This window comes from Pezoporus occidentalis, unplaced genomic scaffold (genome assembly GCF_034315485.1).
Source record: "Pezoporus occidentalis ecotype Australia unplaced genomic scaffold, CSIRO_AGI_Poc_V1 ctg169, whole genome shotgun sequence".
NCBI classification, from domain to species: Eukaryota; Metazoa; Chordata; class Aves; order Psittaciformes; family Psittacidae; genus Pezoporus; species Pezoporus occidentalis.
Genome location: NW_026913521.1, coordinates 1,016,938 through 1,035,579, shown reverse-complemented (window position 1 = coordinate 1,035,579; position 18,642 = coordinate 1,016,938). Strand labels below are relative to the sequence as shown.

The following is an 18,642-nucleotide window of genomic DNA, read 5'->3' as shown; positions in this document are numbered from 1 at the left end:
GGCTGAAAAACCTTATTTGGTGTAATCTACAACCCAGTTGAGTAGTACTCATCAGTGACTGCAAGAACCAGACACTGCATCAGGAAATACAGTAGGTCAAAACAACCTGCTGCATCTCTCAAAAAACCATATAAAAATATTTGTATGAGAGACTGCTCTCTCAAGGAGAAAGGTCCCTTAGTTTTCTAGCTCCAAATACTAGAAAGAGTCAATAAACTACACCCTAGAAGATACAAAGTCTTGTAAAAGGAAACTAAGAATTAAGGGTGTACAACAGTGGCAAGATTTTCCTCTGAAAGTAGTTCTATGATTCCATTTTCTTGGCTAGAAAGCTGACTTCCATTAAGCGGCCAGTCTTAAGTAGCGGAGCTTTCTATGCCTTTCTCTTTTGGCTCACTGTCTTGCCACTTATGTAAATAAAATGTTCCACCATTCTGTATTAATTATACAAAAGTCAGCAGCCCTTAGAAGATTTACCATATTCACACCTCACTGCAGAACATAACAGTCATTGGGAAAAAACCTCTTTTACCTCCTTTTCTCCATCTTTAAATTAAATTAATTACACTGCTGCTTCTTTTCTTTTACTTACTTTCAGAGTCCCTGAAAATCCAAGCCCTTCTTTTCTTTTTTTCAGTCTTTATGAGCATCAAATTTGCTGTTTCTGATTTTCAGTCTTCCATATGCATGTTTAATGGTTTAGTTTCTCATTTGTTACATGCATATAGGCAAGTATAGAAGCAGGTACACAACAAAGGTAGTAAAATAATCAAATGCTTTCACTAATCCAAATAGCAAGGCTTGAGGCAATCTTTTTTTTTCTGGTTTGAACACTATTAAGTACAGTTATTGCAACCAAGGCAAATAAAAAACCCACTACAAAACCAACCACAAGTTTTGTCCTCCCTGACATGTCAAAGTGACGTGGTTATTGCTAAAAATAAGGAAATAAACTGAAAAGATTTCACCCAAGATGTAGAGTTGGCAATGACAAAATACATTACCACGTTAAAGGAATTTTTAAACACCATGGCCTAAACGATGAAAATAGGTTAGCTTCCCATTCTTAACACTTGCATGTTGAACAGATTTAAAGTGCTGCAAGGCAAATGTATTAATTCCAAGAGGAAACAAGCTTTCACTAAAATTCATCCAGGTAATAGAAATCAGTATTTCTTTTCGGTAGCGTCTTTGTTTTTAAGCTTAACAGCTTCACAATGACTCTTTTTGAGACAGTAATAACATAACCACTGCAAACTGCTCACAAGGAAGCAGCGAGTGCTCTCCTTAGAGATCAAACTGATTTTGATTGAAATCTTCAGCTAAAATTTCCATCACCAGCTCTATGCTCCTTTGTTAATGGTACTTTAAAAAGAAACCAGCCCCCAAACACAATTAAGTACTTTCCATTTCCAGTTAAATCAGTCCCACCCACATTACTAGTTAAATCAAAAAAGTTTCTTTATGCTGCAGTAAATTAACGACTATTCATGGCGCAAAGGGAGTGACAACCGGACTGTTACTTCCTTGAGGTCAGTTCTCAACACAGCTGAAAACAATCCGGGTTCACTCTGCATTGTTCTCAAAACGGACATATTGAAGGGAAAATCATAAGCACTGGGGCCTGATATCTGTAGATAATTATTCATGTGGTCAACACACAAAAAAAGGAAAGCATGGTGTGAGAGATACAACAGAAACGCTGTTTGCACCCTATTGAGCACAGGGGAGAGACGGCTGTTGAAGTACAGCTCGTATCTTTTAGTTACCAGGAAAAGGTGTCAGGAGAAGAATTTAAGTACAGCAACTCGTTGAGCACAGGCACAACGAGGTTTAACACACAGGGAACACGGGAGGGGAGAAAATGGATGTCATAAACCTTAATAACAGGCACCAGGGGAGATGAGGAGGTGGCAGGCAAGATTTACCTGTGAGATGCAAAGGGAGGGTCAAGGGGAAAGATTATCAGTAGTTGGCCGAGTGTGATGGCTGGATAGAAAAGAGGGGGAACTGTGGAGCATGTGTCATACACACGAGATGGACATTATCACAGAACTAGTAACTGCTGTTCACCTGCACTGGGGTGGTGTGAAAACTGAAGATACTGCAACTCTTTTATTTTAAAGACTAATAAAAGCAGGATGTAAAAGATACCTTCTTGAATACCACACTTCGGTGAGAAACCCGTAATGCCAACGCTTGACAACACAAAAAAAATGACCTTGCAGTTGATGGGGTAATTTACCGCCTTTGCCTGCACGGCTCTATCATAAGAGACAGCTTGTCAGAAAGGAAAAGAAGGCGCAGAAGCTGGCTGCCAATCTTCGACTCAAACACTCCCTGAGTGAAACCAAACCGAGCTCTGAAACTTCGCCGCGCTGCCAACCTCGCGGGCTGAATGAGACACCACACAAAGGGCAGGAAGGGGGGGGGTTAATTTGCACCTCCGGGCTCGCTGGCTTCATCACATACCTGCTGCTTTCCTCGCTGGCTCACAAAAAAAATAGCACAGCCGCCGGGAACAGCGCCGGCTCAAGGCAGCCGCACCCCGGCCGTGCCCCCTGCCAGCCGCAGCCGCCAGATCGGGATTCGAACCCGCGGTATCGGCGCGGAGACGACAGCGCGGCACAGGCCTAGCGGGGGCGCCGCGAGCGCGGGGACGCGGGAAAGCGTCTCGCCGGGCTGGCGCGCACGCGCGCGGGCCGTTGGCGAGCGGCGGGAACGCGGTGGCGGCGGCGACGTCCCTCCCGCCTTGCGCGGGTCCGGCGCGCGCGCCCCCTTCCCCCCCTCCTTCTCTTTCCCCTGCCGGCCAATCAGCGGCCTGGCCTTGTGAGGCGGGCGGGGCGGCGGCGGCGGGCAGGTCCCGCTGAGGGGAGTGAGGCGGGGGGGGAATATGTCTGTGGGGAGCCGGAGGTAAAGCGGTACCGAAACACTTTCCCCCTTCTCCCGCCCAGTCCCCAGTGTTCCACACACGTTCCCCCGTGCCCATAGCTCCCTCCACTGCTCCGCGGAGGATGTTTCCCCACACAGACACGGCCCCGTTGAGGTGTAGGTCAGGGGAAGGTGGGGTGAGAAGAGAGGGGGCTGTGGCGAGGGAGCCGGCGCTGAGGGGGAGCCGGCGGCGGGGCGGAGGCAGGCGGCCCTGTGGGGGTGTTGTGAGGTGCGAGCGCTGCCAGGAGAGGGTTAAACCGCGCTGGTGCTGCAGGAGACGAGAAAAGTTGAGGCTGCGTTTGGGGGCGGGGGAGAGCAGACGCGAACTGTGTTCTATCAACTTCGCGCTTAGGTGCTTTGTTTTTAACGTGCCTTTACCCTGGGTGCGCTTCTTTTACAGTTACTCCTTTCTTTTTAAATAAGGGGGGGGGGGGGAATCTCTCACGAAACTTTTCCCTTTTCAGAAGGCGGGACTGGAACAATACCCGATGCATTGTTTAAATGTAAAACCTCCAGCGCCTTTTTCATTTATTTATTTATATATTTTTTTTTTCGGTAGGGTTTTATTGCCGCCGCTGTTGTGATAGCGCTTTCCCCTCTTGTGTTTACAGCTTCTGTGAGGGAGAGACGCTGAGAGGAAGAACCGGGATTCCTAGGCTGCATAAACAAGGAGAGCAGGAGTCCATCTAAGCAAAGCTGGAAGGATTTCACCTTGTTGCTGTTTGTTTAGGGAGATTATCCCTCCGCCCCCCGCCCCGGACACTCTCCAGCTGAGCATTTGTTTCGTTGCTGCCGCCACAGCCGGCCAGAAAAACAGCGCTTTACATGTTAGAGGTGATTTTTTATTGTGGTGTGCCTGCAAGAGAGACATCGGCACCAGTGTTCGAGGGGGAGGAGGGAGATGCGATCGGCTGAGGTTTTCCCTACCTCCGGCTGAACGTGAGAGTTCAAGTGACATCGCCGCTGGCCTGTGGCGGACTGACTGCCCAGCGAGCCGGAGTCACAGCCACAGCTGCTGGGTTTACCTGCCCGAGGACCCCTCAGACCCTCCTGTTGACGACAGAGATTTGTATCCAAAGGAAAATCGGATTAATATAAACTATGCAGAGCTTTGCGGGGATATCTGGAGACTACCCTGTCTGCATGGCTAATCTTGAAATTGTCTGAAATAAATCCTTAGTGCAAGGAATAACAAGATACTTTCAATTAGTTGGTGGGTTTTGTTTTTTTTTTTTCCCTCAACCCTTTTTTCTTTTCCTGCCACGAGAATTTTAACGCTTCTACCGGGAAGGTTTCCACAGGAGAATGGGACACATGCTGGAAAACTCACCACGCTTCATAAGAATCACGCGGGGAGCAGTTTCCATCATCGCTGCGGTATGAAAGGTACTCTTTGGATTGTCTGCTGGTGGCTGAGATGGATCAGTCTCTCTGTTTCTGTTAGCGATGTGCTGAAGGATCTGGATTTACTGAAATACTGACGCCCATAAACTTACTCGCTTTCTGTGGAAGGCATTGGATGTGACAGCGCGGGGAAACATGTGTTTCACATTTCTGACTGGTTGTTTTGGTGCAATCAATATCTCCACCAGAAACATTGACTTAGGTGGCGATTATCATACCGGGAGGCACGGGGAGTGCTGCTTTCGGGCTGCATGCGGAGTGAGCACAAATCAAAGAGTCCGCCGCTCCTGTGAAGTGGGGGGATCGGCTCCCCCCAGGCTGCGGGGCAAAGACAGGGGGGGATGTACCCACCCCACCGCGGAGAGCCCGGCCTCGAGGTACGGAATGAGCAATGACCAAAGTGCTGTCAGGAGTGGCAGGCAGTCGGATCGGATGGGGAGCAGTGAGGCAAGAACCGTGGATCGCGAAATTACTGCCCGGAGGAATAGCAGGCGAGGCGGAATGATGATAAAGTTAAACTTCTGTTTCATCTTCTGTCGGGGATGGTGGGCGTTTCTGTTGCTTCAGCTCCACATGTTGCAAGCACTGGCACAAGGTAGGGCTAGAGACGTTTTTGTTTATAGAAATGTCGCATCTGCCTTCTCAGAGGAAGGGGATCTCGCTCGGGTGCAGAGAAACCCTTTTACTTTATCCTTGTCAGAGGTAAACTGCAGAATTTGCACTGAGCTGATTTCATCCAGCAATGGTCGTTTCTTACACACAATCGTTTCTTTATGGAACATGGATTTGCAAACTGTACCTATGTGTTTTTCTCCCTTTCTTGTCCTATCCTTCCCCTATTCCAGCCTTCCACTGAGACTCAAAAGCCCTACCAGAACCAAACCTGCTTTTTATTATTTGCTTAAATATGTCCGTACATTTCTGTCCTTTTAGGCAGCAAAGGAGTTAACTGCTGGTGTGTGTGTGTGTTTAAAAACACTGTGCACTGAGATAAGTTATTAGGGGAAGGGGAGTCATAAATCCGCCAACTAGAAGTAAATCAGGCATGTAAAAGGAATTCTTTAAACATATGAATACTATTCTATGTGAACCTTGGTTCCAGCATTGTTCGCTTCTTTTGGATTGCCAAGTAACATTTACCCGAGACAAAAACTGCAATTGATTCGTATCTGAGCATTTCCACATCACAGATCCTTGCAGTCAAATGAGTCACTTGTAAAGGAAGGGTCAGAGTCGACCAATAGACTTTAAATATCAAGTGCCAGTCACTTTGCATGTAAATTGCCTTCTCAAAAAAATTGCCAAATGTAGTTTAATTCTTAATAATCCTTTGACAGAGTAAACAATAAATGGCAGGCAGAAGCATTACAGTTGGCTGCGCCAAATAACATGCTGAACAAACGCAGCTTTCACTTTCTTTGCTGGGTTGAGTTTTATTGCTGTGTGCATTGTCTGACTGAAGTGGTGTGTGTTGGACAATGCAGAACTGTATCTTGTGGGACGAGGCGTTAGTTATTAGAAGCGGAAGTTAATACTCTATAAAGGGGAATGGTCTTTGTGTTTTAGTTCTTTGTTTTCAAGTATGTCAGAGGGAACAACGGTGCATTCAGTTTTAATAGCTGGATGGGCTTGTGTGTTGAGGAAGAGGGGTTTTAAGCCAAGTCTGCTGTAGATTGCTTGCTCAGGGTTTACTACTGCATACTCGGAAAGTTTGGAGCCGCAGGTTACAGAAGAGTTTTAATCTAGTGTTTAATAATGGACTCCACCCTCATAAACCTTTCTCAGTGCTTTGTTTATGCTGTCATTGCTACTCCCAAACTACTTATGCTGAGGCCTGCAAGCCCTAACAGGGCATTGTTATTCTGAAGCAAGACATACCTGAAATGATTCTCTCTGCAGATTAAAATTTACCTTCTTTCCTTTTGGTACTTGTTACTGATAGATGACAACGTGGTGCTTTTGGAGCACAGGTGCTCATGGTTCTTGCTGTTTATGTTAAAAATGCAAAAAAATTCATATAAGGCAGTTTAAGGTGCTAGTGATTCAGGAATCAGTTTAGATGTCATGTAAACCAGTTTGGTGTGGCTTAGTAGTAAACCAGCTGTATTAATAGATTAAAAGTGAGTTGAAACTTTAGTTTAGCACATACTATAGAAAAATGTTTCAATAGCAAATTTTGGATTACTAAGTATTTGTAGTAGTATCAGTTTTAGGTAATGCATATCTCGAGGGGTTCTGTAGTGTTTACAAAGTATCCTAAAGTCCTAATACCAAGTTAGTTTGACACATCAGTATTTAAGAGGGAGAGAGGGAGCAAAGTGAGAAATACTATTTCTGAGAAACTTTGGTGCAGATGAAGGCATGGTGTTTAGAGGACAATTATATAATGCAGAAACAAAATACCTTTTTTATATAATCCAAAAAGCCTACATTACAGTTAGTACTTTAAAAATTCTTTGATACGTAAACCAGTGTGGAGGTCTTAAGGCAGAGAGCTTCTACTGGGTTTTCACAAAATTTGTATTCATTCATAACTTACTGTTCTTTCTGCACTCTGAATTCTAATGGATCCTAATACATTCATCATTTTTATACAAAGATTTACTTTAGAGAGAAAATGACAATTTTCATACAAGTCCTTCACCAAAATGGAAGTTTTGCTGCAGCCACAGAAAGTTTTTAATGGAACGATGCGGTCATATGCATGAGAGAATTACATGACTCCAATTTTTTTGTCTGATTAAAAAAAAATGAGCATTCTAAATATATGGGCCATGGCTGTTTTGAATGAATCATATTCCTATGCTATAACCAGCTAATGTTTCTGTAATAACTACTTCAGCATTAAAGAAATAAATATTTTGGGCATACTGAAATACAGGTTCTTAGTTCAGAGGAAACAGATTAGATAAAGCTGTTGAGATTAAGTGTTCATACTGTAAGATGAACAGAAGAAAAGGTTTTCTACAGCAACAGGTTGGTTGAGTATTCTCCAATACTTGAATGATCATCCTGGTAAAAGCAGATCTGAGGCAAATTGTAGATAAAACCACTTGTAAATTCATTTTGTACTTAGCTCTCCAGCTTCTCTGTCTTCCGGTAGTTGTCTTACATAATTACATATAATGATTTATTTGATTTCTTTTTCCTTTTCAAAGTGAATTTAATTATTTCAGAGCATACAGAGGTTTGTTGTACTGCGTATTAAAGCATTCTCTTCAAACCTTAGTATTGTCAGTGCAGACCTCATTGTGTGAATGATTTTCTGGGTGGAAGAAATATACAGATGACGAATGTTGTGGCCTGTCCCATGTGCGCAGCCAAGGATGGTTCTCCTGCTTCTGTAATGGCTGCAGACCTGCAGAGATGCCTGTTCAGACTGTGTGTATCTCACCATTACACTGGCCTGTCTGTGAATGGAAGCTTGTCAGAAAAATTAACCTGTAAGAGCCTGAAAACTGTTGCACATTTCTTTGTTTACTCAGTTCTTTCTTTATGCCCGCCAGTCTCTACCATGGCGCCTCTTTTCTTGGCAGTTTTGTTAAATTTGAGTATTAGGTGCTAGTTAGCCTCAAGTCATTGTGTGTCATCAAATAGTGATGAGATGCTAATTGATAATCACTATAATTATCAAATTAGAATTTGCAAGGTGATGGTAGAAGTGAATCATTTCCATGCAGTAACTGACTGCTGTACTTAGAACATTTTCCTGCAGTGACGTCTAGCTCAGGGGTCTAGCGTGCCTGGGCATAGTCCTGTTGAATCCATGGAGGTCGTCGTAGGATTGGAATTTATTAGTTATGTATGAGATTAACAAACACTGATGCCTGCTGAGGTACAAAATGTTTACTAAAATACTAGAATATTTGTGTGGAAATAGAAAAATTCTGCTTATTTAAATAGGTTGGAAGTTGCTAGAGGCTACTCTACATGCATCTTAATGGCTTTAAGTATCTTCCCAACATCTTCCTTTTGTGGAGGAGTGAAAGAATACTTAAAAAATATACTCCCTGGGATTGATGGCTGTTGTTCAGAATGATTTCGGAATAGATAAAAGCAGTGTAAAGCTTTAAGCTTTTCCTGCAGGAGATGGGTATCTTTAAATATTAAGAAAGTGAAGCCTGTCTGATTTTTCTTAGTTTTACAGCAATGGAAGTATAATCTTTTTTATGCTCCTTGATCAAATCTGTAATTCAGAATTCTACGTGTACCTGAATGTGCATTTAAGGTGATACTGATACCTATTATACTTTGACAGAAGCCATGACATGGTAGATAGAAGAAAATGTTCCTGGGGCCCAACTTTTTTAATTCAAATATTTGATCCGGTGTAATTTCTAAATATGCTAAGTATAGGAAGTGTTTTCAAGCAAATTTCAAACTGCATCAGATGCAGAGATGGTAAGCAACTTGCCTGTATAGTTGTTGGAAGAACAGAAATGGTTAAATATGACGGCAGTGCTTAATGGAGAGTGAAGAGTGTTCTGACTTAAGTATAGAATGATGCATTTCTAATTACAAAAAGATTCTGTTACTGGTTATTGGAAACTCATTAATTTGTATTGGATTTACCTCTTGTATCCCCTTTCTTTAGATGAACGTTTTAAGTATGTGCTAGTTTTTAAGCAGGTGAATTCTTTGTGTATATTATTATAATAATTGAAAAATTGATCTGGAGGAGTAGATGAAAGCCTTGTCTAAATAGAAATGGGGTGGAGAGAGTTGGCCGTTTCTGTGGCCATAGCATGTGATTTCTGACTCTCTGCTGTGGTCAATCTAGGTTTGGTTTATATGCTTACATTCTTCTGAAAATGGCTTATACTCAAGACTTTTCAAAGCAAGTTCAGAAAGATGCGTATATATCTCTAGTAACATTTTAGGTACAGGGTTTCTTGAGAGTGCAGTGTAATAGTACTATTAGAGGTGAAGGAAGAGCATATGTAGTAAGTCTTTATCAGTACTGTTTGCATGCATTACCAGAAGATGCTTAGCCCAGGACTGACCTGGAGAGAGAAGTTGTGGCAGTTACACTGTGTGGCTTTCACATACGAAGAATGGAAGGGAATCTGTGTCTGTGACTCGTAGTCCTTGAAAGGTTGTTCTGAAAGGTTCTGTCATCTCTGTGTATAGTCATACGTTTTGAACAACAAAGTATTGGTTAATATTTTAAAGATTGTTTGCTGATTAAACAAACCGTAGAAATTTTAATAAACAAATAAAGTGAATTATTAGGAAGCTGCCATGTGAAGGGCTTGGGCTTTTGTATGTCTTTTGGTTGTTTTATTCTTACCAGCACACACATACAAGTCTTGAACACACTCTGGATTCAAACAGAAGATTTTAATGCATTTAGTGACTTTGATGCTGCTTTACCTGAACATCCCATTCCGAATGGCCTGGTTATTTGGTTCACTTGGACCTTTCTGCTGTAATGAATCTATGGGCAGACTAGAGGCAATTAGATTCCTCATAGAGCAAAGTCTTGTTCATGTAGGGTTCATTGCAGAACAAGACATTTCTTACTCCCTCTTCAAAGGTACAGACAGAATATGTGTTGAAATAGTCTCAAATGAACAAATTGACAATTTGTCAGTCCTTCCAAAATTGTGTTTTCTTGCAGATATAAACTAGAGTAATTTTTATAAGATTTCTGGAGAGATCAGAAAATGCCAGAACTAAGGTAGCATGTGCATCTTTAATCTGAATTTTTTCTGTTTGTGCACTATGATTAAGTTTAAATTGATACATACTAGTTTACTGTCTACATTAGTCAGACCTAAGGCTGAATACTGCTCACTGATCAGTTTTTCAGTATTTTGTTTTCTGGTCAGTGGCTCCACCTTTTATCTACTTCAAATCTTTCAAATTCAGCACAGGAAGACTTTGTATGGACTAAAGGAAGATCTGTTTGCAGCTATAGCATGGCATTGGATTAGACTACTTACAGTTATGACATCTGGAAAGCAAGTGATTGGTGGGACTTGATTTCTGTTTCTGTCTGTGGAGTGAGCATTTTCTAGTGAATGAAGACTCTTAGCTCCATGTGTTTCAAAAATGGCCCATACAGCTCATGTAGAACAAAAATATAACTTTATCAAGGTGTATTCCCGAAGAAGGTGAGGTTTCTGGAGTTATTTCTGCCTATGCTGATGGTGGTTTTATTACAGACTATTGCAGACAATTCCATAATGTTCGTTCCCTAGGACTCTCCTGATAAGTGGCCTCACATGTATCCTAGATAAATTAACTACATTGGAGATGTGCAGTAGTTGGTGTACTTTCTTATGAAAGTGTGTTGCTTGCTCAGTTTATTGTTTATAAATAGGTGTTAAATAAATGCGACAAATGTCTTTCTTTTTTCATGTAAAAAAACCTTCCAGTTCCTTTATGGACACGGCTGTTGGAATGTCACAGCCCCAGAACTTCCAGTACGTTCTATAAAAATCAGCTCATGTAGCACTTGGAGGTCTGAGTTTAAGGGGTTACAAAGCTGGAAAGGGAAGAACCTTTTATTTTCATGTGCATACTAAATTAAACATGTATGACTTTCTGTAAGATCGATTCATTATACAAATTCTTGTCTTCTAGACATATATATTTGTATACTGTATCTTCAGCATTAGTATTTTTGGTTTACTAAGGGTTATTTCTTGTCCTGCCATTGCTACAAAAAATAATAAATCTATTACTAGAATATATTCTAGTCTGTTGCTGATCATATGGCTTATCTGTGAAATGCCCCTGGGGTGTAATACAAATGACAGCCTCAGTGATATTAAAAATGTAGATCTAGGCTTTTTAAGGGAAGTGTTTTTAAAGTTAATTTTCATCTGTTTAGCTCCCTGAACTAGCTTAAACTGGGGTCACACAAAGCATCAGGGACAATGCAGAAGAGGCTATGGGAATGGATGGCCAAGGGGCGTGACCCTAGCAGCCATCACTGAGATCGGTTTAAATTGTCAGAGACTTTCCAGACTCAGACAAAACACAGGGGAATGTACACTGCCTGACTTCTGAAAAACACCTGGAGGCCGCTGTGCCTGGGCAGAAAATAGAAAGGTTACTGCCTTTAAAGGGGTGGTTTAAAGACTTAACTTTGGATTTCTTCTCTGAAAGACCCTTTCAGTGAGCTTCTTCCTCTGTTAGATGAAGTTTTTCTAAAGAAAGTCTTCCTAACCTGCACTTGTAAGGGAAGTGCCAAACTTAGTTAATAGGAATATTCCTTTTAATCCCTGTATATATCAATTCCCTGGGATATTATGGGAATAATATATTTTCCTTAAGAAAAGAAACTTCGTAACTTAAGTTGCAAAGTCCACAGGTATTACTTTTTAACATTTGTATCTAATACGTGGGTTCAGCAGGTAAAAATGGGGGTGTGAGCTCCAGCAACTCTGAAAAAAGGAAGCCTGTTAACACCACTTTATGCAAAACGTGGAAGTGGGTTGTACAGTCTTATGTCACCCCATCCAGATAACTTCTGAAGTGTCACTTTTGATAAACAATAAAGCATTTTTGGTTTTTAAGCAGACAACTTGAATCTTTAATCCTGTTTCTCAATATTTCCATGCTCTGTTGCAGTAGCCTGAAGAGAAGGTTGATTCTGATAGATAAATCACTGTCCCCTAGGTCTCTTTAAACCACTTTATGGTCATTCGAGTCATAAGCCGTATATTTTTCTAATAAACTCCTAGGTCTAACAAGTTATCTAAAAAATAATTTGTTGGGTATAGCCCTCTTGGACTAGAAAGTAATGATACATAGCTCCAGTACATGTTGCCAAAATGGTCCTACATTGATTCCAGGCTGAAATTGAAGTTTGCAGCTCATTACACACAGAATCAGATGATCTGGTAGACACTGCTTTCACCCTCAGATTCATATTTGTCTACCTTGTTATATTTATTAGCCAAGAATGTTGTGGCTTTGATATGTGGTTTTGGCATTAAATTCATAGGAAATCTACTCAGTAGTTTTGCTACCTTTTAGGGGAAGGTACTAAGAAAATGATGGAACTATAATTCAAATATTTCAGATGTTTAGACAGTTAGAAAAAACACGTTTTGTTGTACTAGTACTATATGTTCACCTAACATTTGTGTTAAATACAGACTCAGTACAACACTTATTGCTATCTTCCTTGCACATTGGGGAATGTCCCTTGTTCTTATCTGTGCAGAAGTGCAAAGGACATTCATGACCAAATACTTCTGAAATAACTAAGTGGTATGCAGTGATTGGCAAAGAAATATATGGTGCTATGCTGTACTTGCAGTTCAAAGATAATACATTTATCCTAACATGGAACACAGGGCAAGTGACACAGTGGTGTAGTATTGAAGGGTGGGAGGAGGTTAAGGGGAATTCTCTGTCAGTATTTCTGAATGTGTGGACTGATTAGTGTAATTTTAAGACTTTCTGAATCTATGCATGTAAAGGTACAACTATTCCTGCAGATTGTTCAGGACTTCTCTTCAGTTTCAAGAGATTGGACAAATCAGATCCTACCCTATTGTGCTAATGTAACATTCGCAAAATAGCACCCTGTTGCTTTCTTCCCTGCTGTCCCTATTGTTTAGAAACAATTTGTCCATGAATAAATATGTCCTTTAAAGTCTTCAAGCACCCTTTCTATGCTGCCTAAAGAAACTTATACAGTAGCTCAGCTGATAATGCACTGAAAATACCATTGTCCCATAATGAAGACTGTCTTTTTGTTTGCATGTATGCCCATCTGCATGTCTCGCTGTGTCCCCTATTTGCTTTATTTATTTATCCCAAGCTGATAAAGCCTCTATCACAATGTGTTTCTGGTTACTGCTCCTACATGCTATTGTAATACAGCTAATACCTACTGCTAGTAAATGACTGAAGTGATTGATAGCATAAAACTGCTTCTATGTGGGAAATGTAGAAAAGATTCCTTAGTTATCCTCTAACTGGGAGCAGAATAGCTTTTCTAGGACACTTGTATTATCTGAAGCAGGGCTTTTATTATGCTAGAGGACCTTGTTCACTACAGATAATCAGAAAGATTGTTTAATAGTAGATTATCCTAGGCATTGTTTTCCAGAAATGTCAGATAAGACTAAGGGGCAAGAGATCAGGAACTGTTACTCCTGTGTTTTACCTTTTGCTATTTTTATTGCCTCGAAGAAGTTAGTTTTGTTTTTGAAGAGGGAGTAACTGAAGTTACTTTTTAAAATAATTTTAATATGTGTCACTTCAAACACCAGATTTAAGGTGAACCCTGTCAACTAATTTCCCATTTCCTTTTAGATCTTATTTTTTTACAAACATAATTGTTACTTCTTTATTCTGAGCAACATCAGACACATCTTAAATGGAGGAAAAATATTTGGATTATTGTTTGCTTCCTGCTATGGCATTTACAACCATCACTTTTAAAATAACAGTTTTTAAAGAGAAAGATAACATTTCTTGTAGTTATCTTAGACTGTTTTTTGTGTACTATCTTCTCTCTTGGAACTAATATGTAGGATTCTTAGATTAGAAGAACTACTGAGAGGCATGTGAGGTTTTTTTTTCCTCTTCAAAAGAATGCATATGTTATATAGTAGCTTATTGAAAGTTGTAGCCTGAGAGAAGGCCTGTTCCCAGAGCCTTTTCATGCTAGTGCTTGTTATCCATACAACAACGGTAAAAGTTCACTTTTTAGGGTTTCTGTTCATAGAAATGGGAGAATAGGTTAATAATTCTGCCTTAATTTGATTAATAAAGTAGCTGTGATGCTATTGTGCAGTGAAGTTATGAGCACAAAATATTTCAGGTGACTCTGAGAATAAATCTTCCCTTTATACACAACTGTGAAGTAGCAGTGAATAACAGAGCAAGACAGATTTCATACCTGTGTGTTTTGAAAGCTTATCTCGAAATAATTTATGTAGTACCTAACATCTTTATTTCAGGTTCCTCTACTAGTGCTGATAGCAGTCTTCCTCAGACTTAATTATTGTCATTATAGATGATTTATTATTAGCATTGAATGGGTCAAATATTTATGCATTTTTTTTTCTGAATCTTGAGTTGAGAATTCTGAGTTAATGACAGTCATGTCATCCTCAAAAGTTTTAAGTGCTGGTAATTCAATGTTACATTCACTATGTAAATGTATCATAATTAAAATGATACCTTGTCAATCCCATTCAGGTTTGTCGTAAGTATAATTTTCAGCTTTTGTATACCAGATATAGCTATGTCTTCTGCTACCCAAAGCCTCAACAGATATATTTATGGCATGCTGGTGTCAATAAAAATCTGCCATGTTAACTGTTGTGCCTGTTCAAATTTGAAGAGTACAAATTTTATTAATTCTGTTACATAAATCTGGGTAAGATCTAAAACTTCAATTTTTGACATTTTCAAATTGCTGAGCTCCACTATAAAAAAAATAAATCAGTGGAGCAGCCAATGAGAAAATATAAACTGGCTCTGCAATTGGAGCATCTTAGAGGCAGAGATGGGATACTTTTCACTGATAACAGTGCAGAATGAGAGCTTGATGCCACCAACAAATGTGGTATCGCTTTCACCCTAAATACTCTTTGACCAAATAGAGATTTAAAAGTTTTTTCAATTTATTTTACACATTTGACATTATGCTGAATACATGTTTTAAAGTTTCCTTCCTATCAGCGATTTCCTCTATAAGTTGGGAGTCAGTGAGAAGAGACAAAAACACAAGTAAACCACAGGCAAATGAAAGTAAAAGCTGTCAGCAGAGGAAGCTGTAGGCAGATAGAGCTTTTAAAATTACCTCCACAGCAGTGGTGGCTTCCTCTAAACGGCTGAGTCCAAATGGGCTCAACGAGGGAAGGAAGGAAATTCTTTGGTCTAGGTTCTACTTTCGCTAAGTAGCATTGTGTTTTCATTGCCCTTTAATTTGTTAGTTTCATTGTGATAGTAAATATATGAGGGATAAAATCAAACATCAGTACATAGGCGTAATTTTTCTATACTTACAAATGACAAAATACAAAAGCTTTCACCCACTGTAGTAAAAGGGAGTGATTTATCAATATGAGTTGGTGGCAGGTGAATTGGGAGACAGACAGTGTTTTTCATCTTCTAATTTTATTCCGTTTTTCAGTTACATCTTGGGAGGAAAACAGTAACTGTCATTTTATGCTTGTGCAGTCTGGTCTAAAAGAGTTACTAAGTTAAAAAATGATCGGTGGCATTATTTAATATCTGTCCTGATGGTTTAATACAAATGAGGTCAGAGTTTTTATAAAGGGCTGAGTATTCCTGGATTTCCACACTTAGATGTGAACAGTGTTCTTATGTATAAGAACAAGAACTCTTAGTAGTGTTCTAAATATCTTTCTAGCAAGCTGCTGGACATATAAATTCCGCTAAGCCAGCTTCTGTGCAAATGGTTGCCATAGTGGAGTAAGTGTTAGCTGTCACTTCGTTAGAATTAATGGCATAACTACTCATGTTTACTTGCAATTCATTGCAGCATGAAGTGATTGGGAATTGGTGCTTTGGTAAATTATGGCATAGTGCACATTTTTTTATAACCAATTAGTGAGTGTTGGTGTTGGGCACCTGCAATGCATCTACTTGTCACTCACACTTGAGTTGAATTTAATTAACATCCATATCTCTGTGTTACCAGAAGAGTTCTGCTGGAGCTATTAACATGTGACAAAGACAGCGGATGCTATCTGACTCTGGAAAGAAAGAAAATGTGTGCTATACCTGTTTTATTCCAAGACCAGATATAGTGCTGTTCTAAGGACATGACTACTTGATTGAAAGAGCTCCCCAAACCAGTACCTGAGTTGGCAGATTAGAGTTTCTTATAATTCAGTCAAATTTTATATTCTGTTTGAAAGGCAAATGTCGATTTCATACATATTTGCAGCTCTCAGTCACTTTTCCAGACATCCAACAGTCTCAGCTGCCTGGAAAATCTGGAGAAGTGTCTACATACTGAATCAGCTGTGTGTGTGCATGCTTGGTCAGATGCTGCATCAAAGCAAATATACCACAAGACATGGCTAGTCAGAGCTCATGTAGGAAGCTGACAAGTAGAATGTACTGCAAAGATGAAGAACCATCCGTAGTGATTGATATATTGGGGAGTTTTGAAGCCTTCAGGGTGTTCCAAGCCCTCTTAAGTCCTACTAGTGATGCTGGTCAGAAGTTCTTTTACTTTTGTTTTCATTTTTCTAGGCAAAGTATTACGTCTACATAAAAAGACATTTTAAATTAACATATTATTATTAGGCATGTTAGTGCTTTGCATAATTGTATTTTCCAAAATTACATTTCAATGCCTCTGCCCTGTTTTTTATAATTCATTTTTAACAAGTTATTTTAGCATCTCTGAAAGAATGTTTTGACTCATTTGGCATTGAGTTAAATAATTGTACCCTTATAGTGTTCAGAACCGTGACCCTCGGGGTGCAATGTAACAAGGAAAATATTGTTCCAGCAATAACTGCCACTTTTAGTTCCTTCTACCTTACTCAGTTGCCTTCACCTGCTCCTCTAAATTCTGCTGCCAGAAGCAGTGGGGTGATAAAGCAAAAGAAAAAACCATGGAGGTAAGCGACAGAGATAGTATGAATAGTGCTCAGCCTTAACTAAGGCCATCTAACAACACCTCATCTTTTACAACACTCATTTTGGAGGCCTTCTCCTTCCTTTTGTGAGGTTTATTTGTTCCTGTTTCACATAAATTTCTCAAAATTAATTTAAAAATGCTTCTGGATTTGACTTAAGTCAAAAATTTTAACTTTGTTGAATGTCTGAGTTTTTAAAATACCCATTCTGCTCTGTGCAGTCAATCCATATTTAACTTTGTAGACTCTTCAAACTTCCCCACAAAAAATCTGTTTTCTTTATATTGGAGAGAAAACAGAATGTATTTTAAGAGTTTTAGCTTCACATTTAGTTAGTTGTTGCTATTATAAACATAATGGTCCTTTATAACCTTTCTTAGTTGTCTAAAACTATGAAAACAATGATATTGAAGTAATTATCTACAGTGTGGCCTTAAGAAACATTAAGATGTTCTTAAGCCAAATGACATACAACAGGGTGGCATATTTCTTTTTTTGTTTCAGATAATGACATTAATGTCAGTATCTTGTGTTACGTGTGATGCTGTAATTTATTGGAGGGGGCTATAAAATCAATTTTTGTGATTCAAATGCATATATTGCAGAATTTCAGATTTCTAACCATCATTTGTGTTTATGTCTGCATCTAAATGTAGCCTCGTTTTGTACCTTGTAAATTGACAGAGAGAAACTGTATGAAATTGCATGATCTTAAATGGAGATTTCAGATCTCATAAATCTGCATTGTGAAATGTAATCATGTTAGAGTCAAAACACTTGTGGTTATCCAGTTACTTAGTCCTGCTTTTTATGTCATTATGTGTGCAGCAGTTCTCTCAGAAACAAAGAGATAGGGTCTTTCAGATGTACCATCTTTGAAGAAACAGCTGAAGGCAACAGGTTTCAAGCTCTTTGAAACCTTTGTGCTTTGAGTCCTTGGTAAAGGATGGTCTATCATCACTAGTGGTCATTTATGAAGTGGGCTTTTACATTGTTGGGAAGAAAAATCAAGTGCATTATTAAATAATGCACAAAAAGGTCGTCTGTTTTTCCTCCGTAGAATACATTATTCTTCCTGTAGAATACATCCCCTATATTTTAGAAGTTGGGAAATTTATTAGGCTAATTACAATGAATCCTTTTGGTAGGAGAAAACTAATGACCATCTAAACTAATATCATAAAAAGGAAGGTTAAGAATTGTATGGCTTGGTTAAGCATGATAACTAATGTAATTTTACTAATACCATAATGTGATGTATAAAAGTAGATGATTTTAATTTTAGCCAACGTTCTATAAGGCTTACACGTTAGAAACATTCTCTGACATGGTGATTTTTACTTTACAGTCTTTTGAAGGGTTATAAGTTTTAAACATTTGCATTACTGGTATGAAATTCTTAATAGTTTTTCTTTAGGCATTTGAAAGCTTCAGTTGTGTTGGGTGCTTTAAAACTTCTTCCACTGAGTAATTAATGTATGGAATAGGGTTACTTATAAGTATTATGGAAGCTATGCAAATTAATTCCAGTGAAGTTCTTTAACATCGGTGTGTAAACTGCTCTCCTCTTCCTACTGTCACTCTGATACATTTTTTTTGCACGTAAGTAATTATGGGGGATTTTGTGTGTGAAAAAGGATATGCTTCAGCAGCTTTCAGCAACTGAAAAATTAATCTATCCACTTACTCAGACTGGTAATGGAAGTAGTACTTC

The 18,642-nt window shown here is 39.4% G+C and overlaps 1 protein-coding gene across 1 annotated transcript in view; it reads left to right on the top strand.

Moving 5' to 3' along the window:
* Window positions 1–2,887: 2,887 nt before the first annotated feature.
* SDK1 (sidekick cell adhesion molecule 1) overlaps window positions 2,888–18,642 on the top strand; it is a 422,287-nt gene continuing 406,532 nt past the window's right edge. Inside the window, exons 1-2 of the mRNA XM_062613568.1 lie at window positions 2,888–3,048; window positions 3,543–4,930. Coding sequence (XP_062469552.1) covers window positions 4,471–4,930 — 460 coding nt within the window. The 5' untranslated portion in view covers window positions 2,888–3,048; window positions 3,543–4,470. The remainder of the gene's footprint in view (window positions 3,049–3,542; window positions 4,931–18,642) is intronic.